We start from the raw sequence: 18,396 nt of genomic DNA, 5'->3' as shown, positions 1-18,396 counted from the left end.
TACGACGTATTTTTGCTATTTTGTCTGCATTTACTGCCTTGTCCTTGAAAGGAGACTGCACTCAGGTCATGGTGGTCTGGCCTCACACGGTCACGATTCGAGTCAGGTTTAAGCTGGGCTAAAGCTGGGCTAATGCTGGGCTTAAACTGGGCTTAAGCTGGGCTAATGCTGGGTTTAAGTTGGGCTAATGCTGGGCTTAAACTGGGCTTATGCTGGGCTAATGCTGGGTTTAAATTGGGCTTAAGATGGGCTAATGCTGGGTTTAAATTGGGCTTAAGATGGGCTAATGCTGGGCTAATGCTGGGCTTAAACTGGGCTTAAGCTGGGCTAATGCTGGGTTTAAGTTGGGCTAATGCAGGGCTTAAACTGGGTTTATGCTGGGCTAATGCTGGGTTTAAATTGGGCTTAAGATGGGCTAATGCTGGGTTTAAATTGGGCTTAACCTCTTAAGCCCCAATGCCCCCTGATACGGGGGCAAAAGGCAAGAGATCAGGTAGGCTTGGGGCTTAAGAGGTTAAGCTGGTCTTAAGCCAGGCTAATGCTGGGCTTAAGCTGGGCTAATGCTGGGTTTAAGTTGGGCTAATGCTGGGCTTAAACTGGGCTTATGCTGGGCTAATGCTGGGTTTAAATTGGGCTTAAGATGGGCTAATGCTGGGTTTAAATTGGGCTTAAGATGGGCTAATGCTGGGCTAATGCTGGGCTTAAACTGGGCTTAAGCTGGGCTAATGCTGGGTTTAAGTTGGGCTAATGCAGGGCTTAAACTGGGTTTATGCTGGGCTAATGCTGGGTTTAAATTGGGCTTAAGATGGGCTAATGCTGGGTTTAAATTGGGCTTAACCTCTTAAGCCCCAATGCCCCCTGATACGGGGGCAAAAGGCAAGAGATCAGGTAGGCTTGGGGCTTAAGAGGTTAAGCTGGTCTTAAGCCAGGCTAATGCTGGGCTTAAACTGGGCTAATGCTGGGCTAATGCTGGGTTTAAATTGGGCTTAAGATGGGCTAATGCTGGGTTTAAATTGGGCTTAAGATGGGCTAATGCTGGGCTAATGCTGGGTTTAAGTTGGGCTAATGCAGGGCTTAAACTGGGTTTATGCTGGGCTAATGCTGGGTTTAAATTGGGTTTAAGATGGGCTAATGCTGGGTTTAAATTGGGCTAATGCAGGGCTTAAACTGGGTTTATGCTGGGCTAATGCTGGGTTTAAATTGGGCTTAAGATGGGCTAATGCTGGGTTTAAATTGGGCTTAAGATGGGCTAATGCTGGGTTTAAATTGGGCTAATGCTGGGCTAATGCTGGGTTTAAATTGGGCTTAAGATGGGCTAATGCTGGGCTAATGCTGGGCTTAAATTGGGCTTAAGATGGGCTAATGCTGGGTTTAAATTAGGCTTAAGCTGGTCTTAAGCCGGGCTAAAGCTGGGCTTAAGCTGGGCTAATGCTGGGTTTAAGTTGGGCTAATGCTGGGCTTAAACTGGGCTTATGCTGGGCTAATGCTGGGCTTAAACTGGGCTTATGCTGGGCTAATGCTGGGTTTAAATTGGGCTTAAGATGGGCTAATGCTGGGTTTAAATTGGGCTAATGCTGGGCTAATGCTGGGTTTAAATTGGGCTTAAGATGGGCTAATGCTGGGCTAATGCTGGGTTTAAACTGGGTTTAAACTGGGCTTAAGCTGGGCTAATGCTGGGTTTAAATTGGGCTGAAGATGAGCTAATGCTGGGTTTAAATTGGGCTAATGCTGGGCTAATGCTGGGTTTAAATTGGGCTTAAGATGGGCTAATGCTGGGCTTAAACTGGGCTTAAGCTGGGCTAATGCTGGGTTTAAGTTGGGCTAATGCTGGGCTTAAACTGGGTTTATGCTGGGCTAATGCTGGGTTTAAATTGGGCTTAAGATGGGCTAATGCTGGGTTTAAATTGGGCTTAACCTCTTAAGCCCCAATGCCCCCTGATACGGGGGCAAAAGGCAAGAGATCAGGTAGGCTTGGGGCTTAAGAGGTTAAGCTGGTCTTAAGCCAGGCTAATGCTGGGCTTAAGCTGGGCTAATGCTGGGTTTAAGTTGGGCTAATGCTGGGCTTAAACTGGGCTTATGCTGGGCTAATGCTGGGCTTAAACTGGGCTTATGCTGGGCTAATGCTGGGTTTAAATTGGGCTAATGCTGGGCTAATGCTGGGTTTAAATTGGGCTTAAGATGGGCTAATGCTGGGCTAATGCTGGGCTTAAATTGGGCTTAAGATGGGCTAATGCTGGGTTTAAATTGGGCTTAAGCTGGTCTTAAGCCGGGCTAAAGCTGGGCTTAAGCTGGGCTAATGCTGGGTTTAAGTTGGGCTTAAGATGGGCTAATGCTGGGTTTAAATTGGGCTTAAGATGGGCTAATGCTGGGCTAATGCTGGGTTTAAGTTGGGCTAATGCAGGGCTTAAACTGGGTTTATGCTGGGCTAATGCTGGGTTTAAATTGGGCTTAAGATGGGCTAATGCTGGGTTTAAATTGGGCTTAAGCTGGTCTTAAGCCGGGCTAAAGCTGGGCTTAAGCTGGGCTAATGCTGGGTTTAAGTTGGGCTAATGCTGGGCTTAAACTGGGTTTATGCTGGGCTAATGCTGGGTTTAAACTGGGCTTATGCTGGGCTAATGCTGGGTTTAAATTGGGCTTAAGATGGGCTAATGCTGGGTTTAAATTGGGCTTAAGCTGGTCTTAAGCTGGGCTAATGCTGGGCTTAAGCTGGGCTAATGCTGGGTTTAAGTTGGGCTAATGCTGGGCTTAAACTGGGCTTATGCTGGGCTAATGCTGGGTTTAAATTGGGCTTAAGATGGGCTAATGCTGGGTTTAAATTGGGCTAATGCTGGGCTAATGCTGGGTTTAAATTGGGCTAATGCTGGGCTAATGCTGGGCTTAAACTGGTCTTAAGCCGGGCTAATGCTGGGCTTAAGCTAGGCTAATGCTGGGCTTAAGCTGGGCTAATGCTGGGCAGACACTCTGCGATTTCTGGCCCATTTTGAGCCGATTTTTCAGTCGTGGGACCGTTTTGGTGATTGGCCGATTTTGGCCTTCATCGTGTGTCGTGCATCATGTAGTATACGTGGGGTAACGAGAAGCGATTAACACCTCACGACCAGCTCCCGATCATCAATCGCTTGGTCGTGAGGACCGTCGTGAGGCTGTCACTGCAGCTTCTCACACTGCGCACGCGCAAACACATAAATGCCGGTGAAAAAGACGGAGCAGCAGTGCAGCGTGTGATCTGGATACAAGCGATGGAGGCACAACTTGTAGGACTTTGGAAAGCTCATCCGAGCCTTTTCGATGTGACCTCACAGAATCATCACGACCACAACAACCGTGAAAATAGTTGGATTTACACTGCTGCTCAATCACAGCTGCCTGATCAATGTTTTTCATTAGTAATTTAGCAAAGTTGATGGTGGTGATGTGTCTGTGTGAGTGAGAGACAGATTTTCTGTTATACCCTTCATGTTATGGAGGCACAGTGTGAGCACTCGGGTCGCATCAGAGCATCGGGCTGTATAGTGTGAGACCTGCATCATGACCTATGAACTTCTCACCCCTGCGAGTCAATCGTACAGTTTGAGCAGGAGCTGAATAACGCGACAGTGTCTGCCCAGCTTAAAGAGATCTTTCTTTTCTGAGTGAGGGAATGATTTGTTTGGAATTCCTGGAGCTGACAGAGCGCAGAATAGCAGTAAGAACTTTGTGCACTCTGCTCACAGTTTGTGCTGAATAAGCAAATCATTCATTTAAATAATCCCAAGTTATCATTCTTAGAATAACTGTAGGGTTTGTTTGTCTTAGCTTTGAGAAACTTATGATAATGACGGAGCATCAACAGTCCTCACTTTATCTCACGTCAGCTACTGCCTCATGAAATGTAATCAGACAGTACTGGACCACATTTATAGTTCAGACCTCAGGATTGTGGGAAATGTCCAGATTGGTCATCAGTGAAAACATTTAACCTTGAAATGAAACGATTCATTCTCACAATTACTAAAATCTGAGGTGCATAAATGCACTGAGTTCACATGAAATATGAGGTGTCTGTTCATTAACCAAAGAACCTGATCCTGTTTCAGATCAACACCAATGGGTTTGTGGCTGTTGCCGAGCCTCCTGCTGAGGAGAAATACCTGGGGAAGATGCCCAGTGAGTTTAAAATGATTGCAGTCCTTCTGGGAGACCTGGACAACAGTGACGGACAAGGCAAGGTGTACTTCAGGCACGACAGCACCCCCAATATCCTGGGTCGAGCCGCTGACCACATCAGGCAGGGTTTCCCAGATGGTAAGGTAGAGAAGCCCACCAACACCTTCATTGTTACCTGGGAGAACATGGCTGCCCAGGGGACACCTGGACGAGGAGACCAACTGGACACTAAGGTCAGGATTTCAATTTCTCTCAATTAGATAGTATGTATTTATTTTTATATATATTATATACTTTTATTTACTAATTTATTCTGAATGTATTTTCCCTAGTGCAGAAAAACAGATTATTTTTTAGTTCTACGGCATAAACGCTCACTCTACCAACAGTCGCCTCAGGGTGCTTTATATTGTAAGGTCGACCCTACAGTAACACATACAGAGAAAACCCAACAATCATATGACCCCCTATGAGCAGCACTTTGGCGACAGTGGGAAGGAAAAACTCCCTTTTAACAGGAAGAAACCTCCATGCTCAGGGAGGGGCGGGGCCATGATGGGAGACAAGACGTGGTGTGGAATATAAGTGATGATTAAATGTAGAGTGGTGTATAAACACACAGTGAGAAAAAACACACACAAACCCACCCAGAATGAGAAATAAGCAGTGGTGTGGATACAAATGGGAACTTCTTCTTAAAAACGTGATTTTGCACTTTCAGAGAATCACCTTCCAGCTGGTTGTAGCCTACACAGCATCATCTGCCTGGGCCATCCTCTTGTACCCCAGGAACGGCCTGCCGTTTCTCTACACATCAATAGGAGGAGAAAGAAAGCTGCTCGAGTCTTGCTTCAATGAAGGCCTGGTGGGCTGGTTCTGGCAAAAACAGGGGCTGTACTTCAACCTTACCTCTGATGACGAGGCCTCCATCAGACAACTTACCAAGTATGACCGCTGCTGACGTTTGTTCTATAGTGGCACTGAAAAGATGAAGTCTGTGTTTGTACATGGTGCTGTGATAAAGCGTTCGCTCCCTTCCTGGTGTATTTGTCACTTTAATGTTTCAGAACAAACAAGTTTTAATGTTTGACAAAGAAAACCTGAGTAAAGTCCTGTTAAAGACGCTGTCCAAACCTACTCTGTGTGAAAAAGGAATCATGGCTGTGGCGCCTTAATCTGAAGCATCATTAGTCCACTCTTTGCAGGATTGTTTGAACAGCACGGTCTGTTTACGGTCATAGCACAGCATCTCACTCTGATTTAAGTCCAGACGTTCATCAGGCCTCTTCAACACCTTCATTTTGAGTTTTTTTTGTTTGGAGCCACTCACGCGGGGACTTGCTGCTGTGTTTTGCATCATTGTTGCAAAACCCAAATGTGCTCGAGCTTCGGTAAACGATGGTCGGATGTTTTCCATCAAGACTTTCTGGCAGAGAGCAGAATTCATCAATGACAGCAGGTCCTGAGCAGCAGGCAGCCCCAGACCATCACGCTGTTGGTATGATGAGCTTTTCAGGAAATGCTGTTAGTTTTGGAGCAGATGTAACCGGACACAAGCCTGCCAGAAAGTTTGGCTTCTGTCTTGTCAGTCCACATATTTACCCAAACATTTGGGAGATAATCAAGAGCAGTGGTCTTCTCCTCAGTAATGGATGCCATCTTTCCCAGTCTCTTTCTTCTTGTTGAACTTTGACCTTGACAACAGTAAGGAAAGCCTACATTTCTGCAGATGATGTTCTGCCCGTTACTTTTTCACACAGAGCCAAGATGGTTTGGATCAGTTGTTTTTTTTCAATAATCAATGAAATCATATTTAAAAATACTGGCGACCTCTGACCCTGAGGATGATGTCACTGAGATTCATCTTCCGAGACATTTAGTAGATGCACCTGTGGTATCAGTGTCAAGCATCTGGATTGCCTCTTTCTTGAATTATCACAAAGTTGCATGTCGCGCCCGCCAGCGTGATGACTCTACCCCGTCGATGTGTCGAGGCCGATAGAAGCTCAAATTTTTAATAAAATGAAGAAGAGAGCAAAAGGTTGATTCTTTTCATGTGGACGTTTTCAGTAGGAGAAACGTTTCATCATCATCAGCTGACTGCAGGTTTCCAACCATATAAACATCTGCACAATGACTGAAACCAGCAGCACTGAAGGAACGATGAGAGTGACGTGAACAGAATCCATTTGACTGATGATTGAGCATCACAGAGCTGTAGACTTTATTTAAGCAAAATCAAAGCTCCAATAGTCCTTGTAATGAAGTTCTGAAATACACTTACTTTACTTTATTGGTTTGTATAGCACTCTTCACAGGATAAAGTGCTTCACAATAATATAAAACAGCACAATCAAACATACAGCACAAATCTGATTAAAAGCCCGTCTCAATAAATGAGTCTTAAGATTATTTAAAAGAATAAATACAATCCAGGCAACGTAGAGATGGAGGGAGAGCGGGGGCCACCGCTCTAAACGATCACCTCTGGTTTTAAAACGTGTTCGGGGAACTACCAACAGCCTTAGATGATCTCAGGCTGCGAGAGGGAGCGTGAGATCAGAGATATGGGCAGGAGCGTCAGATTTAAAATGAATTCTGACATGTACTGGGAGCCAGTGTAATGAGTAACACTGGTCGTCTTTTTCATGTCTTTGTTGAAAGCCTTGCTGCAGCTCTGGACTGACTGGAGAGGCTCACCATTCTTTTTGTGACAACACATCTTAGAAATGCTGTGTGTCATTTCTAGTTTCCACTTCATGAGTTTGATTCTCACTGTCGTCCACTTTAGAAACATTTCATGTTGTTCTTTCTCCAACCAGAAAGACCAACGCAGCACAGAGTGGAGTTTGGGTGTACAAGATTGGATCCTCCCCGTTCTTCGTTGAGATCGAACCGGGGAAAGTGACTCGCTCTCCTGAGAATGAGGGTGTTACTGAGCCTCCTGTGACCATGTTACCAACACAGACTGATGATCATATGGGGGTGGACTTCTTCACCTATACAACCCAGGGGATAAAGACAGCTGGAACAGTACCAGAGGACGAGCAGCCATCTGAGACCCCCAGCAGCTTCCAAACCGCTTATCTAGAAACCGTCACACCAGGAAACACAACGCTGAAAGCTCAGGAGCCACACTTTGTGGAATCAGACACTATTGCACCAGCACCCACCAGCACTGCGACAATTCAACGAATACATGCAACTGAGCAGCATGAGCCTGAAACCAGATACATCACCTCTGAGACTTTGCAACCAACACACACCACTGCCGCGCCCAGCGAACCCAGATACACGACAGAGGAGCCGGAGCTGCGACAGCGGCACGTAGCAGCACCGCCGCGTTCAGCTCCACAGCATCCTCAGATCGTTGTGGTCGATGAAGATTTGGATGTGAACGGTAGATTTCAATAACAGGACGTTTGCGTTTGATTTTTCTTTGGGTGAGATTGTCATAGTTTCATTCTAAGCCACCCGGCCTGCCTTCTTTTGTTCCTTTCACAGTGTTTGCATACAATCTGGAGACGTGTGCCCACAACAGGCACAAATGCTCAGCTTCTGCTGACTGCCGAGATCACAGCGGGGGGTACTGCTGCCACTGCAGGCCTGGTTATTATGGGAATGGGATGGACTGTGTTGCAGAAGGTAAGAAGTTCCTTATCAGTGAAGCTATGGTGCAGCTTTGGTCATTTCTTATTGTGTAAGACGGTGCAGTCAAACTATCCAAACTTGGGGGTTTTCTTCTATTAAAGCTTCTTTAAAAGCATTAAAACTTGGTAAATGTCATGTAAATATTATTCCATTTGTCTATATTTATCAGGATGTTTCGTAGGAATGACTGAAGATAAAAGAAACAATAAAACGATTTAATGGAGAAGTTGTTTTTCAGGCAAACCCCAGAGGATGAATGGAAAAGTGAACGGCCAAGTGTTTGTGGGAAACTTACCTTTGCCGGTAAGGCTCAGTAACAATGATTTGCACTCATACGTGGTAGCCAATGATGGACGGGCCTATGTGGCCATCAGCAACATCCCCGACAGCGTGGGGCCCTCCCTGCAGCTCCTGTCCTCACTGGGGGGGGTCATCGGCTGGGCCTTTGCCTTGGAACAGCCCGGCTACGAGAATGGATTCAGTCTCATTGGTAAGGGTGCAGGTTGATGATGATTGTTGTGTAAAGCTGCATCAATTTGTCCCTCATGTGCTCACAAAACTGCAAAGACTCTGTGCCTGTAGAGCCTGGGAACAGTTAAATACTGTAACTGTAATGTTGGGGGTATCATGTTTGCTACTGATGCAGAAAGTCCAAAATCAGACATCAGACAGTCTTCTTCATTCTGACACTCAGTTTGCACTTAATGCACTTTGCACTCAGCAAGTTGTCTTTGTCTAAATGCATTGAATTGTTGTCATGATGGATGGTTAGATATTTGCATTAACAAGCATTTGAGCAGGTGTACCTTATAAAGTGGCTGGTCACTGCTCATCCATCTCCTGGAGTTTCTTCATCCACCCTCTTACACAGCAGCCTGTGACGGTTGTTCCTCTTCCCGTGTGTTTTCACGTTCCCGTAGGCGGGGTGTTTTCCCGACAGGCCGAGGTGGTCTTCCAGCCGGGCAACGAGCGTCTGACCATCAAGCAAGAGTTTAAAGGCATCGATGAACACGACCACCTGGTGATGAGCACAGACCTGGATGGACGTCTGCCGGCTGTCCCGTTAGGCTCCACCGTCCAGATCGAGCCATACAAGGAGATTTACCAGTACAACAGAAACTGTAAGCAACAGCTCTGACACTAAGCTCATCACGCAGTGAGGGTCCAACCGTCCGTTTTTCTGTTTTCAATCTTTCTGTGTAAATAGTTCAGCCAAATCAGCCAAAAGATCCATTTCCTGTCCCACTGAAGCTCAATGCTAACGTATTTCTTCTCCTCCTTCTAGTCATCATCTCCTCCTCCAGCCGCAACTACACCATCACCTCTCCTGATGGAGATGTCCAGACTAGAAGCTACCAGTGGCGTCAGACCATCGTCTTTCAGACCTGCCCGTATGATGAGGCTGGGTGGGCGGGGGCAACGCTGACCACCCAGCAGCTCAGTGTCGACCAAATCTTTGTGATGTTTGACGCTAACAACCACCTCATCCGCTACGCCATGAGCAACAAAATTGGTCCCATCCGCAGTATGTTACACGTGTGTGTGTCTGTGAGTGTGTATGTTGGAGCACCACCACTAATTGCATTGATTTCTGAGTCACTGGTGACTCTACTGGTGACCATTGTGTACCCTGCCTCTCGCCCTAAGATAGCTGGGATAGGCTCCACCAGAAGTGGGTGGATTTGGTTAAGAAGTTACTCAGTAAGATGTGCAGGTGCCATGAGTTAGTGCTACATCACAGACAAACAAAACTAGACTCTGACTGAGCGCAAATGACACAAACGTGTTCGAAGGCCTGCAGCAAAAAGTGAGGTGTGGTTAAAATACTGGAGATGAAGCAAAAGCACAAACATGGCTGAGCTGTAGAAAACAGGTGGACTGTTGTTGTTTTTAACAAACCACAATAAGTCTTTCATGTTTTCACTGATCACTCAGAGTGTGTGATAGAAATCAGAGACACAGGTGACGCTGATCTTTCCAGCATTTCCTTTCCTGCTGAAATGGGCTGTAAAAATATTCCTGATGTAACCTGGAAGGACGAGGCCGCAGTCTTTGTCAAATGTGTTAAACCTTCCACAGAGTTTTATTTGACAGCCAACCTGACGTCTCGTTTGTTTTGTTCGTTTTGCCTACAGGAGGCTCCACGTTTAGCCTCTATGTATTTAACTGAACAGCATTTGGAGGCTGTGATTATTTGAGTTCTTGGCACAAACAACAGTGATGAAAAAATCTGCCTCTGTGAATGTGTGTTTATTTTAGTTCCACATGTGTCACAGACGCACAGGTCAGACTCATGCTGAAGGTTTCCCTCATTGTCAGGGACAGTCACAGTGAAGCGTGTTGTTACTCCGAGGAATGTTCGGAAACACGTATCCAATAGTTTAAACCCTCAGCGGTGCTGCAGTGGGACATCGCAGGAAGGTAAACAGTAATCTGAGCCTGGCTCTGTTTCCTCAGCTGCAATCAGAGAGGCCGTGAGAGTGCCGGAGGCAGGGGCGAAGATCAGCGGCTGATGTCAACAAGATACCAACCTGGGCTGGGGGTGGGGGTTGGGGGAGGGGCAGGAGGAGGGAAATATGCAGGTGAGGTTGGTTGGAGAAGCTCGGGGGGTTTAGAGTTATACAAGCAAACACTGAGCTGGGCTTTGTTGGCAAACAGCCGAGCATCTGGGACGTTTGCTGCTCCGCCCAGCTGCACGAGTGACTGCAGCAGGCAGTGAGTGAACCACAGTTTGTATCCATGAATCCTTTTATCATGAAGGAGGACGAGAGCAGCAGGCTCCTACAACATGTCTGATATTCCACCAAAATATCCCCAAATATTTAAATCCTCATTTCTGCAAACTCGACAGACAAACGCAGATTTTCCTTAAATACTTTGAGGGATTGAATAACAGAGCAGATGTTACACAACAGCTGTACAGACAAATATCCAGAACCATGGTGGCTTTGGAAGAAACACTCAGGGATTCACTAATTAGTGGTGACGTCACGTGGTTAGGTCCATCTTTGCTATACAGTCTATAGATGTTTGTGTTGCTGACAAACGAAGCGTCTCTGTGTGAGCAGCCACACAAGAACAAAGTGAAACTGTAACAGATGAAGAGCTGGATGGGAGACCTTTCTAACACTGACACATGTAACATATGTGTGCATGTGTGTTTTTGCACATTTACATGATGTTTGTTGTTCTTCACTGTTAGATTTTATTGGTAAACAACAGGTGACACAACTCACTGATATTTAATAGAAATGTGTTGAGTCCATATCCTCTCTCGCTGCCTCGCTTCTTACCGTGCTGGTGGTTCGGCGTGAGTGCTACTTTCTGGAGACACTGGATCTATTTTCAGGGTTATCATTATCTGGTTGACCTTCAGGGTTTGTTGCCAAACTGCACACATTTCCCACCGTGTGTGTTGTCAAGCAGAATATTGAAGAAGAGATGTGTGAATCTGCAGGAAGCTGCAGGCCAAAGAAGACACGATTAACGTGGTTGGACTGTGGGTGGTTCAGGTGCAGATTCAATTCAATTCAATTTTATTTATATAGTGCCAAATGACAACAAAAGTGGCCTCAAGGTGCTTCATAGATACAGAGAAAAACCCAACAATCATATGACCCCCTATGAGCAGCACTTTGGCGACAGTGGGAAGGAAAAACTCCCTTTTAACAGGAAGAAACCTCCAGCAGAACCAGGCTCAGGGAGGGGCGGGGCCATCTGCTGTGATTGGTTGGGGTGAGAGAAGGAAGTCAGGATAAAGACATGCTGTGGAAGAGAGACAGAGATTAATAACAGATATGATTCAATACAGAGAGGTCTGTTAACACATAGTGAGTGAGAAAGGTGACTGGAAAGGAAAAACTCAATGCACCATGGGAATCCCCCGGCAGCCTACATCTATTGCAGCATAACTAAGGGAGGATTCAGGGTCACCTGGTCCAGCCCTAACTATATGCTTTAGCAAAAAGGAAAGTTTTAAGCCTAATCTTGAAAGTAGAGATAGTGTCTGTCTCCCGAATCCAAACTGGAAGCTGGTTCCACAGAAGAGGGGCCTGAAAACTGAAGGCTCTGCCTCCCATTCTACTTTTAAATACTCTAGGAACAACAAGTAGGCCTGCAGAGCGAGAGCGAAGTGCTCTAATAGGGTGATATGGTACTACAAGGTCATTAAGATAAGATGGGGCCTGATTATTTAAGACCTTGTATGTGAGGAGCAGGATTTTGAATTCTGGATTTAACAGGAAGCCAAAACAGGAGAAATCTGCTCTCTCTTTCTAGTCCCTGTCAGTACTCTTGCTGCAGCATTTTGGATTAACTGAAGGCTTTTCAGTGAGTTTTTAGGACTTCCTGATAATAATGAATTGCAGTAGTCCAGCCTGGAAGTAATAAATGCATGAACTAGTTTTTCAGCGTCACTCTGAGACAGGATATTTCTAATTTTAGAGATGTTGCGCAAATGGAAGAACGCAGTCTTACATATTTGTTTAATATGTGCGTTGAAGGACATATCCTGGTCAAAAATGACTCCAAGGTTCCTCACAGTGTTACTGGAGGCCAAGGTAATGCCATCCAGAGTAAGAATCTGGTTAGATACCATATTTCTAAGCTTTTCAGCGCCGAGTACAATGACCTCAGTTTGATCTGAGTTAAGAAGCAGAAAGTTAGTGGCCATCCAAGTTTTTATGTCTTTAAGACATTCCTGCAGTTTAACTAATTGGTGTGTGTTATCTGGCTTCATGGACAGATAGAGCTGGGTGTCATCTGCATAGCAGTGAAAATGTATGCTATGTCTTCTAATGATGCTGCCTAGGGGAAGCATGTATAATGTAAACAGAATTGGTCCTAGCACTGAACCCTGTGGAACTCCATAATTAACCTCAGTGTGTGAAGAGGACTCTCCATTTACATGCACAAATTGGAGTCTATTAGATAGATATGATACAAACCACTGCAGTGCAATACCTGTAATATCTACAGCATGTTCTAATCGCTCTAACAGGATATTATGGTCAACAGTATCGAATGCTGCACTAAGGTCAAGAAGGACAAGCACAGAGATGAGTCCACTGTCAGAGGTCATAAGAAGATCATTTGTAACCTTCACTAAAGCTGTTTCTGTGCTGTGATGAACTCTGAAACCTGACTGAAACTCTTCAAATAATCTTTGATGGATCTTTTCTGCTCGGTGTGCGGTGCTGCGTCTGTGTGCTGTGAAGAGTCACATGTTTCTGACTGGAGGTGTGTCTAATTTTCTGACAGGCAGTCTTCTGGAGCAGAATCCATGTTTCAGCGGTCGACACGGCTGCGACATCAACGCTGTCTGTACACCTGGCGAGGGCGTCCGGTTCATCTGCGAATGCACAGCTGGTTTCGCTGGAGATGGACGATATTGCCACGGTAACAAACCCACACTTGGTCACATGGGCAGTGCTGAAAATGGGAAAGAACAAACAGATGAGAGAATAATTTCACGTGGAAACGGTCCGTAGTGTTAAAATGATGATCTGAACCTGATTACATTTCATCTGAGCTACAAGCAGCACATGCAGCAGAGATTATGTGGCAGTAACATTACATACATGTCGTCGGCAGATATTGACGAGTGCAGAGAGACTCCTTCAGTGTGTGGACCCAACGCCGTCTGCACTAATCAGCCTGGAAGTTTGCGCTGCGAGTGCTCCACCGGCTTTGTGTTCGCCAGTGATGGGAGGACGTGTGTCGGTGGGTTGTGTGTGTGTGTGCGTGTGTGTGTGTGTGTGTGTGTGTGTGTGTGTGTGTGTGTGCGTGTGTGTGTGTGTGCGTGTGTGTGTGTGTGTGTGTGTGTGTGTGTGCGTGTGTGTGTGCGTGTGTGTGTGTGTGTGTGCGTGTGTGTGCGTGTGTGTGTGTGTGTGTGTGTGTGTGTGCGTGTGTGTGTGTGTGTGTGTGTGTGTGTGTGTGTGCGTGTGTGTGTGTGTGTGTGTGTGTGTGTGTGTGTGTGTGTGCGTGTGTGTGTGTGTGTGTGTGCGTGTGTGTGTGTGTGTGTGTGTGTGTGTGTGTGTGTGTGTGTGTGTGTGTGTGTGTGCGTGTGTGTGCGTGTGTGTGCGTGTGTGTGTGTGTGTGTGTGTGTGTGCGTGTGTGTGTGTGTGTGTGTGCGTGTGTGTGTGTGTGCGTGTGTGTGTGCGTGTGTGTGTGTGTGTGTGTGTGCGTGTGTGTGTGTTGACAGCTGGGGGGTATCTGCTTCCTGTGGGTGAGTATGACTTAAAGCTGACAGCGGACATAAACAATAACGCTCTGTGCAGACGAGATGTTTCCTGCTTCAACCTAAAGCGATGATGCTGTCGGGTTCATTGGTCGTCCCTCTGATGGGATATTGTGATGCAGGATGTGTTTAAATATAATAGTCTGGATGGTTAATGAGTGCTTCATAAGTCAAATACTCTTCAAGATGAATCTTTTTTTCAAAACGACCCGTCCACCCACCTACAGCAGAGCACTCTGAGGGGATCTCAAAAACTAAAAGCCTGAAAGTTTCAGTACATTCCTGCCCCGAGTGGAGGAGTTGAGATATCTCAGGGTCTTGTTCACGAGTGACGGGAGATCGACAGACGGATCGGTGTGGCGGCTGCAGGGATGCGGACGCTGTGCTGGTCCGTCGTGGTGAAGAGAGAGCTGAGTGTAAAAGCAAAGCTCTCAATTTACCGGTCCATCTACGTCCCTGCCCTCACCTATGATCACGAGCTGTGGGCAGTGACCGAAAGGACGAGATCGCAGATACAACCAGCAGAAATGAGCTTCCTCCGAAGGGTGGCTGGCCTCTCCCTTGGAGACTGGGTGAGGAGTTTGGCCATCCGGGAGGGGCTCAGAGTAGAGCCGCTGCTGCTCCACATCGAAAAGAGGTGAGGTGGGTCGGGCATCTGATAAGGATGCCTCCTGTTCGCCTCCTGGGTGAGGACGTCCCACCGGGAGGAGGCTCCGGAGGACAGCGTGTCCTGGGAATGCCTTGGAGGAAATGGAGGTGGTGGTGGAGGAGGTGGCCAGAAAGAGGGAGGTCTGGGCTTCTCTGCTTAGGCTGCTGCCCCCACGACCGGCCCAGGATGAGGGGGAAGAAGATGGATGGCCAGATAGACACCACCGGTCTTTATTATCATACTGATGGATGGGGATGTGTAGTTTGGGACAGACTCATCAAAACATGTTTCTCTCTGGTCCTGCAGAGGAGAACCGTCCAGTCGATCACTGCCAGAGAGGCTCTCATGACTGCGATGCTGCACAGAGAGCACTGTGCCGCTACACCGGAGGCTCGGCCTACATCTGCTCCTGTCTGCCGGGGTTCGAGGGTGACGGCCGGGTGTGTCGGGGTGAGTTCACGGTGCTCGCTTTCTCAGCTGTTAAGGATGATGTCTCCTCCTTAATAAACAGATGCTCTGTAAACGTAAGAGAAACTGCTGCATGAACACAACAACTGTTTGGGGTCGTATGGCTGACAGGTATGTTCACCTGTCACAGAGTGAAGAGTTACTCCTCAGCTTTACAGGCTGCTATCAGTGTGTGCTGCACAGCAGTCAGTGCTTCACCACAGACCTCTGTCCACAGCTGCTGAGTGGTCAGACCGGCAGGTAAAGCTTTTACAGAGTAAGTGTGGCTCAGCACAGCCTCGTGCAATCCTGTCTCCAGCTACATGACAGAAACCCATCAATTCAATTTTCAATTCAATTCAATTCAATTCAATTTTATTTATATAGCGCCAAATCACAACAAAAGTCGCCTCAAGGCGCTTCATAGATACAGAGAAAAGCCCAACAATCATATGACCCCCTATGAGCAAGCACTTTGGCGACAGTGGGAAGGAAAAACTCCCTTTTAACAGGAAGAAACCTCCGGCAGAACCAGGCTCAGGGAGGGGCGGCCATCTGCTGTGATTGGTTGGGGTGAGAGAAGGAAGACAGGATAAAGACATGCTGTGGAAGAGAGACAGAGATTAATAACAGATACGATTCAATACAGAGAGGTCTGTTAACACATAGTGAGTGAGAAAGGTGACTGGAAAGGAAAAACTCAATGCATCATGGGAATCCCCCGGCAGCCTACATCTATTGCAGCATAACTAAGGGAGGATTCAGGGTCACCTGGTCCAGCCCTAACTATATGCTTTAACAAAAAGGAAAGTTTTAAGCCTAATCTTAAAAGTAGAGATAGTGTCTGTCTCCTGAATCCAAACTGGAAGCTGGTTCCACAGAAGAGGGGCCTGAAAACTGAAGGCTCTGCCTCCCATTCTACTTTTAAATACTCTAGGAACAACAAGTAGGCCTGCAGAGCGAGAGCGAAGTGCTCTGATAGGGTAATATGGTACTACAAGGTCATTAAGATAAGATGGGGCCTGATTATTTAAGACCTTGTATGTGAGGAGCAGGATTTTGAATTCAATTCTGGATTTAACAGGAAGCCAATGAAGGGAAGCCAAAACAGGAGAAATCTGCTCTCTCTTTCTAGTCCCTGTCAGTACTCTTGCTGCAGCATTTTGGATTAGCTGAAGGCTTTTCAGTGAGTTTTTTGGACATCCTGATAATAATGAATTGCAGTAGTCCAGCCTGGAAGTAATAAATGCATGAACTAGTTTTTCAGCGTCACTCTGAGACAGGATATTTCTAATTTTAGAGATGTTGCGCAAATGGAAGAACGCAGTCTTACATATTTGTTTAATATGTGCGTTGAAGGACATATCCTGGTCAAAAATGACTCCAAGGTTCCTCACAGTGTTACTGGAGGCCAAGGTAATGCCATCCAGAGTAAGAATCTGGTTAGATACCATATTTCTAAGCTTTTCAGCGCCGAGTACAATGACCTCAGTTTTATCTGAGTTGAGAAGCAGAAAGTTAGTGGCCATCCAAGTCTTTATGTCTTTAAGACATTCCTGCAGTTTAACTCATTGGTGTGTGTGCATCAAAGGCTGTGTGTGAAATGTTCAGCAGAGCCAGGACCTGTGTGTCGTCAGTTTACTCAGATTACAGGCTTTTTGGGGGTGAAAGGTCACCATGGGGCTCAGGCCCATCTCAGCTCTTTCTCACAGCCTGTTTGAATAGCTGGATCTTTATGGGTTTGATGGATTAACGCGGACACTCGTGGCTCGAGTAATAATGCGTTCTAGTTCTAGTTTGCTGTTAGGAGTCATTTTCAGCTCATTGCTCTAAATATCTGTCAGCTGATTGGATGTCTGTCGTCCTGTAAAGCTGTTTCCTTGAGTCTGGAGATGTTTGTCGTGCTGACAGACAGCGTGTAGCGTACACCATGCTCCAGTGCTAATGGTACAGACTATGAAGTGCTTCAGAATCAGTTTACCGTATACTTACAAACAGAACCTGGCCGATGTTCAGGTCCTTTAGCTGCTGTTATTTAACCGCAGATCGATGCTGAAACTTGCAGCCTCACAGCTCAGTGTCTCAGACTGGCTGCTGAGATCAGGACTCTTTGTTCTCGTGGCTGCAGATGGCTCGTGATGACTGGCTGGATGTTTGGCTACAGAATGCAGTGAAGATGCTTTCCTCTCATAGCGTTTATGCTACCTGTCACTAACTCAGCCGTCGAGCCACTAGACTTGTGACCGCTGGCTGGATCTGAGCCTCTGTGGACAGAGGACAAAACTATCGCTGCTATAAATACACCGTCTGGTTAAAGAGACGGGCTGTCAGCATGCTTTGTCGATTCAACGTCGGCTGAAGTCTACTCAGAGCCCGTAATTAGCAGCTGCAAAAAGGGGCTATGTTAAAACCTGCACCTCACCCAGACACCAGGGGGTCATTTGGGTGTCTTGGTGTCACTTTAGGGAGCTTTCAGGTGATTTATCTTTAAATTCAGTCTGTGATGCACATAGTCATCTGGATTCTGCCCACAGACGTACGACTGCTCCGTGTCCATCGGCTGTTTGTGTTCGGGTCCATATTCGCGAGCAGTGATGACACAGCTGCTCTCAAAGACACGAGCAAACAGGTTTAGGAGGATCTTGCTGCTGCCAGGCTGTCGCGCCCGGGAACTCTGGCGTAATGGCGTCATTACAATAGACCCTGTGCACGGGAAAATGCTAACTTCCTGTTTTAAGACCGGATGTAAAGTAGCTTTATTTTGTGGTCAATCGCTACTGCGAAGGTGGACTCAAAGTCATATCCAAACACGAAAACGGAAAGATGGCGTTAAGTTACAAAGAGCAGGAGGTGGGAACAGTCACCACTGCTGTGTCAAAAAAATCTAATGATCAATTTTGACGTTTGAAGAGTTTAGATCGATTGTTTGTTTACATCACTCAACACAAGCAGAGGACACATCGTCCACACTCAGAAGCATCTCTGTATAGTGACAGTTACTATGATTTAAACAGGCAAATGTTCAGCATTCAAACTACAGGTGAGCAGGGAGAGCTCAGTAGGTAGATGGTGGCCCCATGATCGGAAGGTCGGGGGTTCGACTCCGCTGAACGGCCACCCTGAGGTACCCCTGAGCAAGGTACCGTCCCTACACACTGCTCCCCGGGCACTGCACTGGTGGCTGCCCACTGCTTCACTGGGTGAATGGGTTCAATGCAGAGGAGTAATCTCCCTATGGGGACTAACACATTATAAAAAAATATTA

The 18,396-nt window shown here is 46.6% G+C and overlaps 1 protein-coding gene across 1 annotated transcript in view; it reads left to right on the top strand.

The window, feature by feature from the left end:
* Positions 1 to 18,396, top strand: part of nid1b (nidogen 1b) — a 44,004-nt gene that overhangs the window by 9,463 nt on the left and 16,145 nt on the right. Inside the window, exons 2-11 of the mRNA XM_087845890.1 lie at positions 4,077 to 4,379; positions 4,868 to 5,091; positions 6,969 to 7,546; positions 7,651 to 7,791; positions 8,036 to 8,287; positions 8,718 to 8,918; positions 9,083 to 9,322; positions 13,057 to 13,194; positions 13,390 to 13,518; positions 14,991 to 15,134. Of these exons, the coding sequence (XP_087702016.1) occupies positions 4,077 to 4,379; positions 4,868 to 5,091; positions 6,969 to 7,546; positions 7,651 to 7,791; positions 8,036 to 8,287; positions 8,718 to 8,918; positions 9,083 to 9,322; positions 13,057 to 13,194; positions 13,390 to 13,518; positions 14,991 to 15,134 (2,350 nt within the window). The remainder of the gene's footprint in view (positions 1 to 4,076; positions 4,380 to 4,867; positions 5,092 to 6,968; positions 7,547 to 7,650; positions 7,792 to 8,035; positions 8,288 to 8,717; positions 8,919 to 9,082; positions 9,323 to 13,056; positions 13,195 to 13,389; positions 13,519 to 14,990; positions 15,135 to 18,396) is intronic.

The sequence above is a fragment of the Neolamprologus brichardi genome, chromosome 9, assembly GCF_056152115.1.
Source record: "Neolamprologus brichardi isolate AB-2024 chromosome 9, ASM5615211v1, whole genome shotgun sequence".
Taxonomy (NCBI): Eukaryota; Metazoa; Chordata; class Actinopteri; order Cichliformes; family Cichlidae; genus Neolamprologus; species Neolamprologus brichardi.
Note: the sequence above shows the minus strand (reverse complement) of the source record. Positions and strands in the feature narration are given on the sequence as shown.